At 35.0% G+C, this 22,672-nt stretch overlaps 1 protein-coding gene across 8 annotated transcripts in view; it reads left to right on the top strand.

The window, feature by feature from the left end:
* Window positions 1-22,390, top strand: part of CCSER2 (coiled-coil serine rich protein 2) — a 185,886-nt gene extending 163,496 nt beyond the window's left edge. For 5 of the 8 annotated variants that reach the window (XM_073878722.1, XM_025880619.2, XM_025880621.2 and 2 more), the window contains one exon: window positions 21,036-22,390. In XM_073878722.1, the coding sequence (XP_073734823.1) occupies window positions 21,036-21,854 (819 nt within the window). In that variant the 3' untranslated portion in view covers window positions 21,855-22,390. Of the gene's footprint in view, window positions 1-8,012; window positions 8,098-13,801; window positions 13,842-21,035 lie in introns of all 8 variants that reach the window. The other 3 variants (XM_073878724.1, XM_073878723.1, XM_025880620.2) reach the window with 2 other exon arrangements.
* Window positions 22,391-22,672: the final 282 nt, after the last annotated feature.

Genomic DNA, 22,672 nt, shown 5'->3' with positions numbered 1-22,672 from the left:
TCCCAATAGTTTGTCTTTCCATCTTCTTCACAGAGTCATTCAAGAGTAAAAGATTTTAATTTTGAAGTCCAATCTATCAATATTTTTTTCTTTTATGGATTGTGCTTTTTACATTGTGTCTAAACTCTTTACCAAGGCCAAGACACTGAAAATTTTGTTTTCTTCTGAGATGTTTATAGTTTTACATTCTACGTTTAAATCTGTGGTCCACAGGGTGCCTGGGTGGCCCAGTCATTTAAGCATCTACCTTTGGCTCAGGTCATGATCCCAGGGTCCTGGGATCCAGCCCCTCATTGGTCTCCCTGCTCAGTGGGGAGCCTGCTTCTCCCTGTCCCTCTACTACTCCCCCTGCTTGTTCTCTCTCTCTCTCTCTCTCTGTCAAATAAATAAATAAATAAATAAATAAATAAATAAATAAATAAATAAATAAATAAAAATTTTTTAAAGATTTTACTTATTTATTTGACAGAGAGAGACACAGAGAGAGAGGGAACACAAGCAGGGGGAGTGGGAGAAGCGGGCTTCCTGCTGAGCAGAGACCCTGATGTGGGGCTCGATTCCAGGACCCTGGGATCATGACCTGAGCCAAAGAGACGCTTAATGACTGAGCCACCCAGGCACCCCATAAATAACATTTTTAACATAAATAAATCTGTGATCCATTTTGAGTTAATTTTTAGGTAAGATATGAGGTTTGGATCAAGGTTCATTATTTTCCTACAGTTACCCAGTTGCTTTGCACCATTTTTTAAAAATATCCTTTCTCTATTGAATTACTTTTACGGTTTTGTCAAAAGTCAGTTGACTATATACTTGTATGGATCTATTTCTGGATTTTCTATTCCACTGGTCTGTGTCTACCCCTCCACCAATACAGCACTGTCTTGATTGCAATAACTATAAGAAGTCTTAAGTTGAGTGATTCCTCCTACTTTTTCTTTTTCATAATTGTTTATATATTCTAATTTATTTGCTTTTCTGCATAATTTTAGAATTAGCTTGTGTTTATCTAAAAAAAATCTTGCCAGGATTTTGACAGAAATTGTGTCATACCTAAATATCATTTTGGAGTTAACATCTTTAGTATGTTGAATATTCCAATCCATGAATAAGGTATATCTCTCCATTAATTTAAATCATTTTTTAAATTTCTTTAATCAACATTTTCTCATTTTCTGAATACAAGTTCTACATATGCTTTCTTAGATTTATTAAGTATTTCATCATAATGAGTGGGATTATAAATGGTATTGTCTTTTAAATTTCAGTTCCATGTGTTCATTGCTGGTATTTAGAAATACAAATGAGTTTTGTATATGGATCTTGTATCCTTTGAATTTATTAAACTCACTTTCTGGTTCTGAGTTTTTCCTGTAGATCTAGATATTCTATGTGGATTGTCGTCATCTGCAAATAGGAACAGTTTTCTCAATTTTTTTATCTATATGTCTTTTATTTCCTTTTCTTACATTATGCCACTGGCTAGGACTTTCAATAGTATGTTGAATAAGAATGATGAAAGTTGATGTTCTTGCCATGTTCCTGATTTATGGGGGAAAGCATTCAGTCTTCCCATTAAATAAATGTTAGCTATAGATATTTGAAAGATGCTTTTTATCAAGTTGAGAAATTTCCTTTCCATTCCTAGTTTGCAGAGAATTTTCATCATGAATGTGTGTTGGATTTTGTTCAGTCCTTTCGCTATACTAATATATGAACGTGTCATTTTTTTCACTTTAGCCTGTTGATTGCATTGATCATTTTTGGAATCAGTCTTATTGACCTAAACCCTCCTTGATCATGGTGTATAATTCTTTTATGTATTTCTGAATTCTAATCAATAATATTTTGATAAAGCTTGTTTATGTTTATATTCATGAGGAGTAATAATCTGTTGATTTCTGTTTTTTGTTTTGTTTTGTTTTGTACTATCTTTGTTGGTTTTCTCTTAGGGTAATTCTAGCCTCATAAATGAGTGGGGAAGTATTCTTTCCTCTAGATCTGTTTTCTGGAAGAGATTATGTAGAATTGGTGTTAATTCTTTAAACATTGGTAGAATTCTCCAGTGGGACCATCTAGGTCTGGAGATTTCTTTTTTGGGGAGTTTTTTAATTGTTATAGACCTATTCAGATGATCTCTTTCATCTCAGATGAGTTTTCATATTTTGTGGTTTTGAGGAATTTGTCCATTTCTTCTCATTTGCCAAATTTATGACTGCAAAGTTGTTCATAGTATTCCCTTTTAATGGTTGGAGGATCTGTATTGTGACTCTGTTTCATTCACGATTTTGGTAATTTGAATTGTCTCTCTGATCTTTATCATTTGTAGTGGTTTGTCAATTTTATCAAACTTTTCAAAGAACCAACTTTTTGTTTCCTTGATTACCTCTGTTTTTCTGTGTTCAATTTCTGTAGTTTCTGCTCTTTATTGTATTCTTTTTTCTACTTACTTTTATTTTGGTATTTTTTCCCAAGTTTCTTAAGGTGGCAGTTCAGCTTATTGATTTGAGGGTTTTTTTCTCTTTTCTGTTACTGTTGTAGCTGTGTTCTACAACTTTCAATATATATTTCTTTTGTATTCGGTGTGTGTGTGCATGTGTGTGTGTTTAATTTCCCTTGAAACTTCTTTGATCCATGAATTATGTTGTTTAGAATCCAAGGGTTTGGAAATTTTTCTGTCATTTTTCTGTTACTGATTTCATTTTTTTTTTTTAAGATTTTATTTATTTGACAGACAGTGAGAGAGGGAACACAAGCAAGGGGAGTGTGAGAGGGAGAAGCAGGCTTCCCGCCGAGCTGGAAACCCATGACCCTGGGATCATGACCTGAGTTGAAGGCAGATGCTTAATGACTGAGCCACCCAGGTGCCCCTCAGTTACTGATTTCTAATCTGATTCCATAGTGGTCAAAAAACACATTATGTGCAATTTTTATTCTTTTAGTTTGCTGTGGCCTACACTGTGGTCTGTTTTGTTAAGTGTTCTATGGACTCTCGAATGTTTATTTGGCTTTTGCTGGATGGAGTAGTCTATGCATGTTGAATAGATCCTGATTGTTGATGGTATCCTTGAGTCCTTCTGTATCACTGCTGATTTTATTGTCTAGTTGTTTTATCAATTATTAAGAGAGGAGTGTTAAACTTTCCATCTGTAATTATGGGATTTGTCTGTTCTCCTTTCAGTTCTATCAGTTTTTCTTTCATGTGTTGCACAGTCCTATAGTTTGGTGCATACACATTTAAGATCACTATGTCTTTTTGGTAGATTGACCCTTTTATCATTTTATAAGGTCACTTTTTGTACCTGGTAATTTGCTCTGAATCCTCCTTTATTTGATATTAATATAACAACTCTTACTATCTTTTGATTTTTTGCATGGTATAACTTTTTCCTGTTTTACTTTATTTTTTTTTCTTCTTTCACATCTTTAATATTCAACAATTATGTCTCTCCTTAATATCCTTTGGCATTAAATTTAATTGACCCTGGTTGTGTCAATTAGAAGCACTTGTATTATTTATGGATTTTTTATGAATTGTCTTTATCAGGTCTGTAGAGCTTTAGGCCACTTGCTTATTCATCACCTTGTTCGTCAAATCCCCATCTTAAAATATGGGGATTTCTGAAATAGTTTTTAATACAATAAAACATCCACTCTTACTACTATATCCTGATGTAGGTGGCAAACATTTTCTGTAAAGGACCAGATAGTAAGTATTTTAGGATTTGTAGGTAACATACTGTCTGTCACCTCTTCTTCTTCTTAGCAACCTTTTATTTTTTTTATTATTATGTTACGTTAATCACCATACATTACATCATTAGTTTTTGATGTAGTGTTCCATGATTCCATGATGTAGTGTTCCATGAAACAAGTGTTCATTGTTTGTGCATAACACCCAGTACTCCACGCAGAACGTGCCCTCTTTAATACCCTTCACCAGACTAACCCATCCCCCACCCCCCTCCCCTCTAGAACTGTATTGTTAAATATAAAGTGAATTTCTTGTGTCCGGCATATGCTTGGATCATGATTCTTTATCCACTCTGCCAGTCTGTCTAATTGGTGTCTATACACCTTTATATTTCATGTAATTACTGATAGGTTAAGTCTGCCATTTTATTTTTTGTTTCCTCTCTGATTTCTGGTTTCTTTTTCTTGCCTTTCTGTATGTTACTTATACCTCTTAGAATTCCATTTTGTTTTATACATAAGTGTTTTGAGTATATCTGTATGGGACTGTTATGGTTGTTGTAAGTATTATACATACATATGTAGTCTACTACCCTTTAAGTCCCTTTCTCTCCCCCATTTATAATATAAGTGTCTTAAATATTTCCTATACATATATTAAGAATGACATAAGAAAATATTAGAGCCAGGGAAGGATGGAAGCCTAGGCTCCCTCGTTGGGCTTTTCTGTTGGGAATAGGGATGGAGCTGCAGTTTTTCCTGTGGCATTTAGCAGGTTCTTGTGTACAGGTTTTGTGAACTGCTAGGCTACCTCTTTCCTGGTTCTTTGGCATGGTTCAGGATTTTCTTGACACTATTTCTATTTTCGTTTTTGTCTGTGTCCAGTGGTGTTTCTGTGTGCTGGCTTTTCCATCACCTAGTCTAGGATACATTAGGCAAAAAGATACCTCAGGAATTTTCTACTATGTCCTCAGATTTCAAGGTCCCTAGCTGATCTATCTTCTTAGCTCCACCTTTCAGAGTTTTATGTTTGTTTTATATATAATGTCGAGAGTTTTGGCCTCTACTTTGCAGAAGGAAAAGGGGGAAGTGTTATCTATTCCATCTTGTGCTAGAACTGGAAGTACCGCTTCAATTAAATTTTAATCAAAGTATATTTCTGCTCTGTGAAAGTCACTTACTGAAGCTATAGTTGACACCAAGAAAAGTAAGAAAGCTGTTATTCTTAGGATGGTTATATTTCGTAGAAGAATAAGAGAAACATTCAAAACAATATAATGAAAAGCAGAAGAAAAATTCCCTGAGACAAGTGCCCACCAAATGATGTAGATATTTATAAACAAGAATGATCATAATCAGTTCAGGTAGGATCCAGAGAAGCTTCGGAAGGCTGGATAGGAATTAGGTAGATGGGGGTGGAGAGGTGGAAGGAGACATTTGAAGTGAAGTAAATAAAATGAGTAATATTTTTTGCCTTTCTAGGCATAAACTGAAATGACAGCTGTTCAACTGGTAATAAATGGGTGCCCCTTGGCAGGAGCAGGCAAAGCTATTTATGTATTTATTTCACAAGGTTGTCTCTCTTTCTCTCTCATGCTCAAGCCCATCCCAGAGATCAGGGTTTGTTGATCTTGGGTGAGGGAAGATGGGTATCATTGTTTTTGTTTCTAGAATTCTTAGGTGCTTGCAATGTGTATCCAGTCCTGATGTTACAGCTTTATCTCTAGTTAAATACAAAAACTGCATTTGTTTTTTAATAGCTTCATTTAATTCAGTTTAAATCCATAAACAGTTATTTAGAGTCTGCTGTGTGTTAGGGACTGTTAGGCAAAGAAGGTAGGACATTTAACATCCTTTAAAACTCCTGCCAGGTTCTAGGTATTGTGACAGATACTTTCACTTAAATTATTTCAGAGAACTAATGAATTATCATGAGACACCATTTAATACAAAGTTGGTTGTTTTAACTGCCATATAAATAGTTATAAAATTAAAAAATAGGGGCACCTGGGTGGCTCAGTTGTTAAGCGTCTGCCTTCGGCTCAGGGCATGATCCCAGGGTCCTGGGATCGAGCCCCACATCGGGCTCCCTGCTCCGCGGGAAGCCTGCTTCTCCCTCTCCCACTCCCCCTGCTTGTGTGCCCTCTATTGCTGTCTCTCTCTGTCAAAAAATAAATTAAAAATCTTTAAAAAATATTAAAGGATAACAATGATTGGAGTGGGGATAAGGACAGGTAAAGTGAGTAACTGAATTCTAAGAACTGAAAGTGAGAATCTTCTTAGAGATGAACCATTCTGTCTTAGTCTGTTTGGGCAGCTATAATAGAACACCACAGACTTATAAACAATAGTTTATAAGTTATAAATAGTTAAACTCTTTCCCACAGTTTTGGAGGTTGGGAGGTCCAAGAGTAAAGACACCGGCAGATTCAGAGTCTGGCAAGGGCCTGCCATAGACAACTATCTTCTCCTTGTGTCCTCCTGTGGTGGATGGGGCAAGAGAGCTTTCTGGGGTTTCTTTTATAAGGGCACAAATCCCATTCATGAGGGCTCCACTCTCATGACCTACTCACCTCCCAAAGTCCCCACCTCCAAATACCATCACACTGGGGGAATAGGTCTCAACATATGAAATTTGGGGGGAACACAAATAATTCATTCTCTAGCACATTCTAATCCTGCAAATGAGGAAACTGAGGCTCAGAGAAGATCAGTGACTTTTTTAAGGTTATAGGACTTATGGAAGATCCAAAGAAAAACACAATTCCCCTGGCTCCCAGTCAGTACTATTTTCAGAAACCTCCAGAGAGAATTTATTTCTTTGAAAAGGAATCTCTAACTGCTGGTTTAGCTTATATACAAAATCCCCATCTGAAAGTGTCTTTACCCAGTACAATGGATAGAACCTTGGCCCCGGTGAAACTCATAGGAAAAGTGCAAGCCCCTTCTTGGTTGAGGATTTGTTTTGTGTAAAGCTTTTGAACCAAAACATATCTGAAACAGCAAAATAGAATTGTATCAGGCACTCTCTTTGGAGAACACTTGGGATTATCACCCTATTAAATATTTTCTAAGCTACTTTCACAAACACCTGTGGCTAAATTAGTGGAGAAAAGATAATAATTTCAAAAAATAGGATCTTAACTTACTAGGATATTCTAAAAATCATTAATTCCACATGGTTTCTGGGAGCTGTTTTTCCCCTTCATTAACATAGAAAGTGAATCATTCTGTTTTTGTTTTATAGTGAGCAGTGTAGATACAATTACTCTTAAATTTAAATTAAGTATCTGATTATACTGAACTGAGCCAAGAAATATTGATACAGAAGTGGAAAAAAATTTATTTGGACCAGTGTGTTTATGAAATCTGTAAACACCAATAAAAACTACATTAGTAATTTTCTAATTATTTCTATGTCAGATTAATTTGTCTGAAAATTATGCATACTTTTGCAAATTGAACTGGGTATGATGATTATATTATTTACAGCTCATTTTCCTTAATGATTTTGTTAGTGTTTTAATAGTTTTATTTGTGGCTATATTTCAGTTGGTGAGGGTGCTAGGAACAGACCTGAGACCCAATCTGGTTCTATTTGTGAGACATTGAACAAATCTTTTTCTTGATAACCCAGTTTTATCTGGAAAGTGAGGAAATTGAAGTAAATGCCATTGCAGATGTATTCCAATTCTGATAACCTGTTATTAAGTAAATCTAAGAAACCATAAGTTACTCATATTAAAAAGCATGCATGTTTAACCTGTGGCCTGTATGTCACATTCTTGATAGTACTCACTCTTAGAACTTCCTAAGTCTTTTTAATGCTGTGTTGGTTCTGCTATCTTCAGCCAATGTTCTTTATTTTACCTGCTAATCTTCTGAAAACCTATGATTTAAAAATTTTTTATATGATAGTTTTTTTGTTGCCTGATTTATAATTGATGCAATTTCTGTGTTTAACACTTAAAAGTCTATCTCCCTTTTTAAATGCTTTCACATTTTAAAAAGACTGGAATCTGCTATTTAAAAAAGAACTATATGATGATAAATGTAATGTATATGAGAAAGAATATATATTTCATTTCTTATGTATTAACTATGTTAGGGGAAAATAATTTTTTTCTTAAAATATATGGTAATACCTAGGTTTGGATTATGATGTATTTTTAATCATTTGAACTACCTATATTAAAAAAATGAAATCTGTCTTATTAACACTATTGTTGTTATTTTTTTTTTTAAAGTATGACTTTGGTTTCTCTATTTTTCGGTTCCCTTTTTTATTATACCTCCCTACCCCATCTCTCTCTGCACAGGGTGGGTATTCTGCTCCCTCCTTCTCTCCTTGGCAGGGCTCCTTCCAGGGGATCCCACGGACTGTTCCGCCGCACCGCAGACAGAGTGAGTCTGTGTCTCTCACTCCTATCCTGCTCTGGCTTCCCGTTCATGGTATTTCCCTTCTGCATGACCTGTACCTCCCCCAGCACCCCATCTCCTGTCCAGAGTGACTTGCAGGCATGTGCTAAACCAGCACTCCCTGGGCTCTCTTCTCTTAATTAACCCTTCCTTTGACTGCATGTGAATAGACTTCTCCTTAGAGCCTTAGGAGAACTATCCGAAGTTAATCTCATTTTAATGCTGTTTAAACCTATTGCCAATGACCCTAGATCTACTGACATGCATCTGCCTTTAATGTATTTTCTCTTTTTGTGACCTTGAGATCTATGAATAACAAAATTTTTTTATCTAGTTACGTCAAAAACGTACACACTATTTGCAGCGATATGGACAGATGCATACTGTTTGAGGGAGCAGGCTTACTAGACCATTGCACATTTCTTTAAATATTTCCTAATCAAGAAGCATTGATTGCATTTCACTGTCATCTAAAAGCAGTCTTTTTATCTTTTTAATTTAATCATTTCAAGGGTTCTTTTTTTTAACAACTAATGTTTTTTAACAACATTTTTGTAATTCATCAGCTGCTTTACAGTACAGAAAAAATGGCTTTTGAATATGCATGGTTTACTAACATTTCTAATGATTTAGTAATTGTTTGACTTAAAAAATTTTTTGTTTACATTGAATCTGCTTTCCAAAACAGTGTTTATTATTTTATATTATGTGCTTAAATACACCTGGTAAGTTGGTTATATTTTATCTTTTTTGAAAAGTCACCCAAAAAAGCTAATATTAATGAAAAAGAGATATTAATATTGTCAATCAGTCACTTCTGTGCCTCCTGCATGAATTTACTCTGATTTTTGATTCAGACCAATTTTTTCATAAATTATCTTTATCCATGTGAAGTATCAAAGGTCCCAAAGTTTTAAGCAGTTAAAAATAAGAAATGTGATTTATTCAAATAATTCATTTTTTGAATTAGGCAAAATTATGAGGTATTGGTATGAATTTGAGACAAGGTTTGAGGTTTATTTTTTGGCTATTATGCCTCTGCTTCCCTTTTGTGTTTTTTGTTTCAAAGAAAACAGAATAATAGAAAGTCTGTATAGGCTTTTATGTCAGATTATTTCGTAGCAAGTTAATTTGTTTAGTGGGAGCAATGAGAAGAGGGATTCTTCCTCCTCCTCTTCCTTTCCCATCCCCTGCCACCTCTGTACGCCTCCTTTTTACTTCTCTTGTCTTCAAGTACTTCCTGTTCCTTTCTCCTAGCACATAAAAAATTACTTTAAAATGCTAGTGAACTAATCTGACTTTCAAAGGGCAGCTATAACATGATAATATATTTTTAGGCTTATAGCTAGTAAATGGCATGGTTTGACAGATTTACCCCAGATTAACATCCCTGCCTTGAATTTACTGTAGCTCCCTTTTAGTTCCTGCCCTCTTTCCCTACCATTCTTCTCCCTCATTCTCCTTCCCTTCAGCTAGCTGTAATGTGGAATTGAAGTTTAAGGTTAATTATTCCATATTGCAAACAAAGATTTATGTTTATTTTTAAAACATGTTTCTCAGAAACACTCATTTCACTAGTTTCCTATTTGTATAGCTTTAGAACTTTCTTGTCTCTCCCTTGAGTCATTGGCCCTCCATTTTTAAATGTTTCTTCCTTCTTTCCTCTTGGGTTAGAGCTGCCTTGTTCATTTCCCAACTATGAAGGAGCACTGTCCTGCAACACTATCAAGATCTGTCTTTCTGGCTTTTGTAGATCAAACCTTCCTTATCCTCATCTTCACAGTAGTAAGGAGAAAGTTTTGGTTCTGTAGAGTTTGGATGTGTTAGCCACCTATCAGAAGGTAATACATATTGGAGTCTTTTCTTGAGTAAGTTCTCACGGCTTATGTAGCTAAGAGAACTGGCCCTGGAATTTGATCTTGGAGACTTGTAGGACCCTGTTTGTGGAAAGTGATAATCAGATGACTTGTTCATGGCTTTTTGATACCTCTTACTGAGTGGGGAAAGTTCCTTTAGAGGAAAAATATGTTCTAAACTACACTATTTTGGATTTACCCAGAGAACAGCTAAAGCAGCTTACTAATAAAATTATTATTATTTTAATTTTTAAAGAATATTTTAAATTTCTCTAAAATATAGAATTTTTATAGAATATAAAATATAGAATTATATATATTATATATAAATTATCTAAAATACAGAATTTTAATTTTTTTAAAGAATATTTTGAATTTTTCTAAAATATAGAAAAGGGGCGCCTGGGTGGCTCAGTCGGTTTAACATCTGCCTTTGGCTCAGGTCATGATCCCAGGGTTCTGGGATCGAGTCCCACATCTGGCTCCCTGCTCAGTGGGGAGTCTGCTTCTTCCTCTCCCTCTGGCCCTCCCCCTGCTTGTGTGCGCACGCACTTGCGCTTTCTCTTTCTCTCAAATAAATAAATACAATCTTTTAAAAATATAGAGAGAAGAAAGGTATGGAGTCCAGTGGTTTTCATAGGGTTTTGGAATAGATCTCCCCCTACCTACACTAAACTTATATTTAGTGAAATAATATTTGTCTCCGTGTTTAGTTAGTATATGATTCCTAGGGCTGAGTTTTGGAGAGGTTAATTCTGTAAGTGATAGTAGATAGTTGAGAGAGTTCTCCCTTATTATAATCTGTTTCATTAATAAGTTCTTTTTGAGGCCCTCTTGAACATCAACATAAGTGAACTGACTTTTCTTCTAAATGCAGAAGTCAAGCAGGCTTTAGTAAGGGCAGTCTGGTTTTGTTTTTGTTTTTAATTTATAGGAATAGTAGACCTTCCAGCCTAATGAGAGCCTGTTCTGGTTATGTGGAGAGTGAAATAATTAACGTTTACAGGGAATGCTTAGCTCTCGTCACTCAGGAAAGCTGCATTGGCCAAGGATGTTCTTGCTGAATTTAAGAATAACTCTAGAAAAATGGAGAAAAAAGGAAAATCCTGGTCTTTATATATTTTTCTCTTTCTCAGGGAATTTTGACTTCCATTTCTTTTCTTGAATATATTACTAGTCTCAACTTGATAATGCTTGTCCTTCCAATTTCAAATTAAATTTTTCTCTAGGTTAGTAGAAAATAATCTACCTTTGGACGTAGAAGGGGTCTTCTTGTTGTTGACTTAACTAACATTAGTTTAGTCTTTTTGATTTCCAACTGTATAAAATTAGAAATGATAAATAACCTACTTCGTAGTTGGAAAATTTAATAAAAATAATTGCTTTTGGCAAGTAAAAAGCCCTAATGGTAATCTGAAGTAGCACTTCTTGCCAGAGCATATACTTTTAGGAATACTTGACTTTTCAAAAAGTATGTTTTGAAGTAATAGTTTTATTTTGAAGTAATTTTTTGTCATGCCTAAAAAGACTATTAAATTTGCTCTTTAACACCTTGATTGGAAGAATTTAGAAATCTTATCAATCTTTACCTTTATCTTTAATGTGCAGTAACTTCAGTGAGACAAAAATTGTTTTTAAACAACAAAAATAAGACAAGTGCATCTACCTATGTCTTAATAGCTCAGCAGTTTCTTGTAGCATTAGTATTGCCTGATTTCTAAATTTATATTATAATAACTGTTCCACCCAGAATTACATTAAGAATGATGATTACATTGTCTTATGTCCTCCTCCACCTCTTATAACCCTCAGAGGATATTTTACAAACATTTTTGACAAATGACACTTAAAATTCATTTTATATCACAACCCAGTATGTATTTACTAAACGAAACTATGTACTTAACAGCCCAGCACACATATGAGTGTATTTAAAATTCAGATAAAAGTTGAATGAAATAGTACTTTCTCTTAGAACATATAATACTCTCATATTTTCTTCTTAATTTTTTGTTTTGCTTTTTTTCACATAGTATCATTATATGAACATTTTTGATATAGTACATATTTCTTGAAAGCATCATTTTAGTGGGTACATGATAATACATTATTATGTGGCTGTACTATAATTAATCTTTTCCTATTGTTGGGCATTGATGTTGTTTACATTTTTCCCTGTTAAATAGAGGTACGCTTGCAATGACGTTTATCCTTGTGTACAGATCAGTATCACCATCTCTCTTAGGTAGATTACTAGAAGGATGTTGCTTAATCAAAGGGTGTGTGCACTTTCTAAAAACACTTGATGTGTATTGTTGAAATGCCAAACATCTTCATAAGGTATACGTTAATGTAGCTCAATCTGATTGGTTCCACCATGTGACTGTAATCAATTTTATATGTAAGGGTAGCATTAGCTTCAGTGCTTTACTGAGAAATTAGCTCTGGGAGTGACTTTTCATAAAAATAAAATATTTTCGGTGAAATGGAAACTAGGGTAACTCAGTAAAAACAACAAATAATACAGAATATGACACTCTGTCCATTTTTGTAGCTAATTTCAAGGCTGTTTACTTTAGTCATTGGTTAATTGACTAGAAATGTGCATTAAACTCATGGTCCAGGAGGCTGTCCCATAAACTAGTTTCTCTGGGCACTTTGTAATTATGAGAAACACAGCAATTGCTGTTTTCTGCATAAGACTTTTATGACAACCGGCTCTGTAGATTGCGGAACTGTTTTGTTAGCCATATTTGTTGTACCATAACGCCTGCAGTATCGTATTCGGGATAAATATACCATGCATATTGGTCACCGCAATGGAATGGTACTATTATGATGTTTAGTTTGTTTTCTGAACTACTCTGAATCCCAGAGGTTAAATGCTAATGGGTTCTGTGTCTTAGAGATAAAGACCTATGAAAATTAAGTATTCACACTGTGCTTGGGTCGTAAGTGCTTATTATTTAAGTCAATATTAATCAGTTTGATAGTTTTTAAAGAAGTTAACTGATCAACTTAGAAAGCCATTGAACTCCTTATTTCAGAATTTGTTTATATATAATTTCTGTTTATCAATCAGTTATCGTCTCTAAATTCTCTGAGATCTAGAGGCATCATTCTGAGATCTAGAGGAATAAGAGCATTCCTGGTTCCCAGAAAACTTTGGAAGTTGTGATTGGTTTCATGTGAATTACAGAGCAAAATTCTTTGAATCTAGTTATACTAGGGATCTAGTCATATCTTCTATCTTATAGTGATGTGTGGAGCCTCGCTTATAATTTAGAACATCATATTTAAGACAGACACATACATGAAGATCAGATAATACTTTAATTGGTCTTTAATGCAGCAGTAGTAATAAAGGTAAACTAATATTGAATTGTATTTAGTTTATAATGTACAAGGCTTTCTGAAATTATTAGAGAAATAATTTCTACTTGCTTTATAAGGGATTACATGTGGCTAAACCTTTTTTAGATCTTTGGAGTATGACTACTGTGTAAAAACCCTTTCAATATTTTATTTGGTAAGATTCTTCAAATGATTCCTTTTAAGTGTGAGAAGTTTTACATATACTATTCTGTGGTTATGAATATTTATATTAACTTGCAAACCTCTTTAGCAAGAAAGTATAAATTTATTAAAAATGTTTTCATTTTACATAAATATACTAAATAAAATAATACTGCCTAGAAAAACACAACAAAAGCTAAGCAAATACTGTTGGCTGCTATACCCAGTCATGGCAATTCCTTGGTGTTGTGTGTGGTCTCTGACACCATTGTCCTGTCTTTTTCTTGTCTCTGCTCTCCCATTATGCCATTGGCAAGGAGTTGAGAAGTTAGTCCATTACTTCTCTGACAAAGCGTGGTACAGTACAATTTCAGATTTTTTCCTACCACCTTCCTCATAGTCACTTTCTGTTTTTGTTTTTTTTCCAGTTTGCATGATGCATGTCAGAGCCTGCATGAAAATACAGGCATGTTACAGATGGCTCCATTTCCATCTTCCTTTTAGCCTTTAAAATGTATTTAATAATAATAAACTTATATGTACCAAGAAAATAATTTTAAGTAATTCCTGTGACTGCTATGCAGTAGCATTATTATGCTTTAGAACATTTCCTGCTTTCTACCTTACACACCTAGACATATTTTTCTCAGTCATGATTTGATGTTTCTAGCTGGCATCTTCTCGTTGGTAACTCTAGAACAAAATGTTTACAGAAACTGCTATGAGTTTTTTCTTATGCTAATTCTAGAAATCTTTGAAATGGCAGGAAACAGTGAAGGTGAAGTTTTTCTCAGTGATGAGTGCTATTTTGCCTTTCCTTGTGTTCGGTGTATTTCCTCCAGTAGGTCACTTGGAACCATTTTTTTTCTCCCAAAATACTGCTGCATAGTGTGGCTTGAGTTTGGTGTCTGAGACTTAGCTTGTGTAGGATAGATCAGCTGAGAAAGACATAGGATATTATCCAGGAAAGTTAGTACCTGAATGTTGGTATTGAATTTGCCTATTAACTTTTTAAAATAATCATCCTGCTATACTGCATATTCTGAAAGTCTGTGAACTCATTGGAATTACCCAAATAACACAGAATAATAAAATTTTAGTGCTGCATTTTAAATTCTCTGTCAGTTCAAATTCTGGCTTTACCATTTGCTAAAGTATGTGAATTTCAATATATTACTTAATTTCTTTTAACCTCTGTTTACTCATCTACAAAAATAAGACAGTACTTTCCACTGAGGCTCTTATGATAATTAGAGATCATGCATGCAAGCTTAGTGTTTGGCTATTTACTCTTGGGAGAAGAGAAATGCTGTTCTCTCAGAGCCCAGAATATCATTTCTCAAGTATTTATAATGTGTCAGGCACTATATTAAGCACTTTGGTCTGCATGTTATCATTTATTATTTACAACAATTCAGTGAGGTGTAAATACTGTTATTATCATCATTTTATAAATTATGAAATTCCTTTTTTTAAGATTTTATATTATTTATCTATTTGAGAGAGAGAGATAGCGAGAGGGGGCACCAGCAGGCTCCCTGCGGATGTGAGGCTTGATCCCAGGACCCTTCCATCTCAGAGTAGTAAGATGATTTACCCAGTATCTCACCAATAATAAGTGATGGAGTCAAAACTAAACCCAGATCAGTCTGATTCCAAAAGCTGAGTGATTCAATATTGTATTGTACTAGCTCCTCCATATAGCCATATATAAATTCTTTCTATACTTTAAAGTGCCTTGCATGTCCTAGCTCTGTTTTATTTTCAGGAAGGTACTTAAGGAACCTTGACTTCTATATCATATCAGATATGCCTGCTATGGATTTAAAACACTTAGATATAACTGACATTACTGAAATACTTACTTGAAGCCTAGAAAGCTCTTATTCTATAGCAACTAGTTTATTATACTGCTATAAAACTTGCCCCCTTTTTTCAAAACCCAGTTACAAAAGGACCATGGGTTGAATTCATCATTCTCACACCTTTTAATAATCATAGGTGACATTTATTGAGCACTTTTGATGACTAGGAGGTCCTATGCTACATGTTTTACATGTATAATCATATTTAATTATTAGGATTAGAAATAGAAAATAGTTTAATGTTTGTTAAGACAGTTTTCCAACTTATTTCATCCAGAAATGTCAATCTCCAGGTAAAAAATATTTGTAGCTTAGGTAGTAGGTCATGGGAGGTGCTGTGTTCTAGTTAACGTATAATTCTTCCTGCTGCCCTTCTAAGCATTAATCATTATGCTAACCCCAAATTTATTTAGAGAAGACTTTTTTTTTCCTAAGATTTCTTTTTCATCAGTGTTTTTTTTGTAAACTTGTTTTTATTTGGTTATTAGTGCTGTATCACTGACCTAATAGGGAAGTATCATTTTGATTATTTATTACCAAAGAAGCAATTTTGGAATATACCACTTACTAATTTCATTTATTTATTAATTTATCTAGAAAATATATATTTAATCCTGACTGTGTGCCAAATACTAGGCATACCAACTACAACAACAAATAAAGCATGGTACACTCCTGTAAGGAGCCCATGTCTCTGGTTATCTTTGTAAGCAGCCCAAAATAGACATTTAAGATTATCTTTTTTTTTTTTTTTTTAGATTTTATTTATTTATTTGAGAGAGAGAGAATGAGAGATAGAGAGCACGAGAGGGAGGAGGGTGAGAAGGAGAAGCAGACTCTCTGCCAAGCAGGGAGCCCGATGTGGGACTCGATCCCGGAACTCCAGGATCATGACCTGAGCCGAAGGCAGTCGCTTAACCAACTGAGCCACCCAGGCGCCCTCAGATTATCTTTGAAGATCCTACCAATCCCCTGCACAGTTACCCAGTGTGCCTCTGGCTCTCTTGACCTTGATACCTGTAACTATTTTTCTGAGAATTCTCAGAATGGTGTGCTGAGGTATTTTTATCTAACTAAAGTAAGACATGAAATCACTGAGTCTAGTTAGAAGTACTTAGTTCTTCAAATCTGGGGATGTGTCCACATTTTGAAGCTTCAGTAACCAACCATTCTGTAAGTTGCAAGGATGGAGTACTAAAGCTCTACTTATTTGTGACTACAGGATATTTCCAGAAGTCTGCCCCACCCCCCAGTAGGTGGTGGGATTCCTTTTGCCCTCTGAGTCTTTTGGGCTGCTGAGGCTATGAAATGAATGGCCTGGTGGGCAACTTTTTTGGATATAGATTAGTACTTCATCATCCATCTCCAAAGCAAGAAACCTGTAACTAACTCATCTTGAATTCCTTCCAAACAGCTGCTTACCTAATCACCGTTAAAAAAAATCTCTTTCAGTCCTTTCCAGTTTTTCTTTCAGTATATTAATTTTAGACCGTTATAATTTATCACCTGGGTTATTAGCAATAGCATACTGCCTGGCTGTTCTGCTCATAATCACCCTTCCTGTACGTTCCTCACTAATTCCACCAAAATAACATTGTAAAATACACATTGGATCTTAGGATTCCTCTGTTTAAAATTTATCTGCCATCATCTGTTGCATAAAGTCGAACCACTTAGCCTGATATGAGTTTATTTATGAGCTGGCCCTTTGCCTATGCTTTCCCACCAACACTGTGATCTCCAAATTCAGTCTAACAGTTTGAAGTTACTAGAACATACCATATTCTTTTTTTTGCCTTTGTGCTTAGCATGTACTGGTGCTCTACCCCGAATGTTCTTCCCTTCTTGTCTACTTGGCAAACTCTTAACTCATCTTAAAACTCAGTTCAGATGTTTGTGATTCTTGGATGCCTTCTATGACCTCTACAATCAGGCATATTTTTTCTTTTTGTTCTCATATGTTGTTATGCTTGAGACATGGTTCGTCATTTATTTACGTATCTCCCTCACTAGGTCTCTAGGTTCCATAGGAACAGCATTGTAAATCAGCTCCATATTTTTCTATACCTAGTACAATGCATGATATCTTGAAGACCTTTAAAAAAAAATGAATGGTCTTTGATGTTCCTTCCTATTAGTCTTATTATTGGTGAGAATATGGAGTCTTTTTTATTTATTTCTTTAGAATTCATTCTAAAGGTGTCTGAGGGCATAGAAGCAGTAATAAATGTGGGCAGGAAGAATTGTTAATATCTTGCCTTTTGTTAATAAAGTTGAGTGCTTAGAATTTGGAGGAAATAGTGCTGCAAGCAACAAGCTATCCAAACCCATCTTTGCTTTGTTTACTAGAGGTTAAGAGGCAGCTTGTTGTTTAACTCGCCAGCAGGTAACTAATGACAAGTCAGTCCTTCATGGGCAACCAATTCTACACAGTCATCCACCTTTAGGAGAGATCATTTTCTTGGTCCTCACTACTGTAGTCATTTCTTCATCTTCTTTGAGAGACTTTTTTCTTATGGTAATGGAATTGATTTCAAAACTAGTTTCCAAATAAATAATAAAACAGGACATTTATTTGGGCATAGGGAAATTAGCTCACACCACTAAAATTAACTTTTAATAAAAATGCAAAATCTGCATTATTTATAAAGCACTTAGAAACCACTAATTTATTCACTGTAGTTAAGTGATTGGCATCTTTTATATAATTGTTCAACCTAACTCCTCTCAGAAGACTCAAAATTTTACTATTTTTAAAAACCTGATTATGGGGTGCCTGGGTGGCTCAGGCGGCGGTTGAGTGTCTGCCTTCGGCTCAGGTCATCATCCCAGGATCCTGGGATCAAGCCCCGTCAGGCTCTCTGCTCAGTGGGGAGTCTGCTTACCCCTCTGCCTCTGCCTACCACTCCCCCTGAGTGTGCTCTCTCCCCTTCTCAAATAAATAAAATCTTTAAAAAATAAAAAAATTAAAACCTGATTATTTCCTAATTCTTTAATATTTGATACGGAACTTTATTGCATTTAATACATGCAGCACATCTTCCTGCTGTCCTTCCATTTAGTTCTCAGATAAGCAGGAGTCAGTTGGGTAATAAAAGGACAGTAGTCACCCCAGCCTTATCCACAGTTTTGCTTTCTGTGGTTTCAGTTACCTGCTGTTGACTGCCACGTGGAAGCAGATGATTGTCTTTCTGACATGTTGTCAGAGGATCAATAGTAGTCTTAATGCTGTGTCACAACTCCTACATCATTCACCTCATTATGTAGATCTTTTATCATCTCACATCACAAGAAGAAGGGTGAACACAGTACAATAAGATATTTTGAGAGAGACCACATTCACATAACTTTTATTACAGTTATTGTTATAATTGTTCTCTTTTATTATTAGTAATTGTTGTTAATCTCTTATTGTGCCCAATTTATAAATTAAACTTTATCATGGGTATGTACATATAGGGAAAAACAGTAAATATAGGGTTCATTACTGTCTGCGGTTTCAGGCATCCACTGGAGATTTTGGAACATAATCCTGCAGATAAGGGGGGCTACTATAATCAATGCAAATGGATAATTTATCTACAGTTCACAGTGCCCCTTTTCTGGAGGTTTGGTTATCTTGATGATAAGTTTATTAATTAGGAAATCATACCTTTTTATGCTTTGATAGCACGTGTTGATAACTTTTTTTCTTACTAGCAATAGGAATATTACAATAAAGTCATTTTAAATTGTTATATTTTCAAAGGTCTTAAGTTGTTTTATGATTTTTTTTATTCAAGATTAGAGTCTCTTTTGATATTTTTGAAGGTTTTGAAAAGATAGGAAAGGGGAAAGTAAATCCCCATTTCAATCAGCCATTTGGTGCTGCACCTTTCCCTTTGGTTGCTTTTTTTCCTTTTGGTAGTTTTTGGTTTGCTTAATATGATCCTGCTCTATATTTTATTAATCTTTTTAAAATGTATGATCACTTTGGCACTGTCATTTTATTCTAGGGAATCCCAACTGATTGTCATTACCTGGTGATTTTAGTACCTGCCTTCTTGAAGGACAGTTTTATTCATCTCTGTGGTGATTCATTGTGAAAATGCCAACTGGACTTTAAAGTTTAGAACATTTAGCTTGAAGCAGAAACTGAGATGGCTTATTTGTTTTAAATATTCTAAAATAAGACTTAATGTAACATATTCTGTATGAATTTTGAGTAGTCATTGTCTTGATTTTACTATTTTTTTGAATGGCCAGTTGGCCATCTACCGTCCTGGCCAGCCATCCCTCTACAAGTCATTAAACTTTGCTGTCAGTCATCCTAACCCTGCCATAATTTGCCTGACTCCTGGCCTCAGCAGCCATAATTAGTACTGGTCAAGGAGGTGAAAAAGTGACAAAACATGAATGCTGCAGTATAAATAGATTTGCCCCTTTTGTTGGAGAAATTAGAGATACTGTGTAGATTTATTTGTGGATTAGTGTAGCAAAAAAAAAAAAAGTTATTTTATTAGTAAAAGCTGTCCCTTTAAAGTCTGTGTTTCAAAGCCCTTTGGCAAACATTTTTATATTTTCGGTCTACGTTATTTAATAGAAAATTATGTGTATTTGTGTTTATACATTGATAACAACCTCTCCTGTATTAGGACATGACCAGTAGGCTCTGCCCCATATACTCTGTCCAGGCCATTGAAAGATAACTTTAAGATTCACATTTCTTTACTGACCACCCAAGAGTAATAGAAGGCGCATGTTTCCTCTGATTTATATAGAATATAATCACACAGTGAGCTCCAGGGAAGTGTGTGTGAGCACATTGGCCTAAAGAATTTTGTTATTATAGGCTTCTCAGCTTTAGTTCAAGTTACAGGTAATTTCACATTCGTTTTACTCTCAGTTGTTATTCAGAAAAGCTGATTATTTTAAATCTTAAATGAATGTTCACTCATAGGCAGGGTAACTGTTTTCCATTTACCAAAACCTTAGTTGATCCCTCATATGGCAGTGAGACAGAACAAATAAGCTGTGGAAACATTTTATTCTGAAACTTTTCAACAAAAATGTTAAAGGTAGGTTAGTATTAGCTAAATGTATTGACCTATTTTTGAATAATTAGAATTTCACATCAAGGGAGAATATAATCAATCTAAGCCTTGTTTATCTGCTGGTAACTTTAACTCTTGATAGAAGTACAGCACCTTGACACTTTTAAATTAATACTTTCTCTAGCCAAGTGTGATAAAGTGTTATACCTCTTTCCTTTTAAAAAAAAAAAAGTTTAAAATGGGTAATATTCTGAATGATCACAGTTTTTATCTGTGCTTTTTGAAGATTAAATCCAAGTGCTATACAAATCATTCTATCAAGCTATCTTACATATAAAGTTTTAAAAAATGAATCAAGGCAGGAAATCTTTTTTCTACAATAAATAAATACTTTAAGATTTTTCTTTTTCCCTGTTTGATTTCAAATCTTGTTCAGTGTTTACTGCCTGTATCATTTTTTGTTTGCATTATCACTCTTGTATGTGTCTCATGAATTCACTTGAATATTGCAGTTTATTTTTCTATTAAAAAAAAACCCACATACTTTTCATATTAAAACATAAGTACCAACACAGCCTAATTGGAACTTACATAAATCTGGGTGGCATTTGTAAAATGAATTGTTGCTTAATGTTTTTTTTTTATTTTAATAGCCTCAAGTACTACAGCCTTCCAGCAGCCTTCCCAGACCCACAGACCACGCCCAGGGAAAACTAATAAAGCCGCAACATATCGAGGCCCACAGTGAATGCACAATCCAGGACATACAGCGGGGTGTTGCACATCTGGATGAAAGCTTTACACATGGCTTACAACAAGAAAGCAGCTATGGTCTGGAAGACCAGCCTTTTTCTTCAAGCCCACAATTCGCTGAGGATGTGGCTAAGAATACATCTTCTGAAGCAAACTTGAACATGACCACGAATGCTCAAGAGCCTTATCATTCGGCAAATAATCAAATTAGTGACATGCAATTTGTACCTACTTCCCTTCAGACACTTCCCCAGTCAAGTACAGTAGATCATACTAAGAGAGTTGGAAGAAATCAGTCTTCACTGGAGGGCTGCACATCCCAGCCCAAGTCCTTACCGCTTTTTAAGCCATCCATCTCAAATTCTTTGGTACCTCCTCCAGTTTCTGAATCATCTCCAAGTAGGACTCCCACTTGTAAAAAGTCACCAATAATCACACCATGGAATTCATCAAAACTTCAGCCAACATCTAGTCAAACAAATCTTGCAAGCAATCCAAATCCAAAAGCATCTAAGCTCCGTCCCCCTTCTGGCTCTTTCAGACAAAAACAAATAAGCAGCTCCCAACTAGAGCCTCAAAACTTCCAGGCCAAGACAAGCATCCCAAGGCCTCTAACAAGAAGAAAAGAAATCATGCAGAATCTGAACAGCAATTTGAATTCTGGGGATTGTTTGGCTTCTAATCGATACTCCCGTCTTCCTAAACCAAAGATACATTAAGTGCACAGCCATCACCTGCCAATTTGTTTTTTAAAAAAACAATCTGTTCTGTAATAGCTTTATGTGCAGTTTGCTACCATGATGGAGGTTTCATTGAAAGCTTGCAAATCTTAAAATTAAAATGTGGAAGCTTCTAATAGTTTGGCTCTTCCATTTTATATCCTGGTTGAAGTACACAGCATTTGAGTATATTTGTCTCAGGTAAACACAAAAGTTTGCTTGCCCATTTCAGAGACCTACAGAAGGCTCTAATCATGTTATCCATCCCTCTGCACATCAGAAAGTTCATAATATTCCACTTAGCAGGCAAGAAAAGTGCTTTGTTCATTTAGTCCTTTTAAGGTCTGTATTAAATGTGGTTCTTAGAGCCTCACCCTTTTTCACTTGTCCCTCCTGTGAATATGGTTACTGTTTTAACTGAAGATATGGTGATAATTGAAGATGGTAGACTGTAAGTAAAATTCTGGCCAGTGCTTTGTGTATTCAAAAGGTCTATGCAAAAGCTTTGTGATGAATAAAAGAGATCAGGCTTTTAATGGGAAGTCTATGTAAGTTTTATTTTTCCTTGCTAGGATCAGCCAGTTAGTCTCAGTATTTATTTATTTACCACATAAAGAAACAAAGATGTTTCATGTGATATAAAAACCAATTCTATGTTGCTTTAGCATCTTGTTTTGCATGTGTGTGAGTACACACACACACACGCACACACACACACGCACACACACCCACCCACCCCATTTGTATTTGTTTTTGCTACTCCATAAATTTTGGAAAGCTTGGGTTACATTTTGAAGCCTGTACCTAAAGATGTATTC

Source organism: Callorhinus ursinus, unplaced genomic scaffold (assembly GCF_003265705.2).
Source record: "Callorhinus ursinus isolate GAN/ISIS: 27379988/994484 unplaced genomic scaffold, GSC_fseal_2.0 scaffold31, whole genome shotgun sequence".
In the NCBI taxonomy this organism is placed as follows: Eukaryota; Metazoa; Chordata; class Mammalia; order Carnivora; family Otariidae; genus Callorhinus; species Callorhinus ursinus.
The sequence above is the reverse complement of the archived record's forward strand: the minus strand, read 5'-3'. Positions and strand labels throughout refer to the sequence as shown.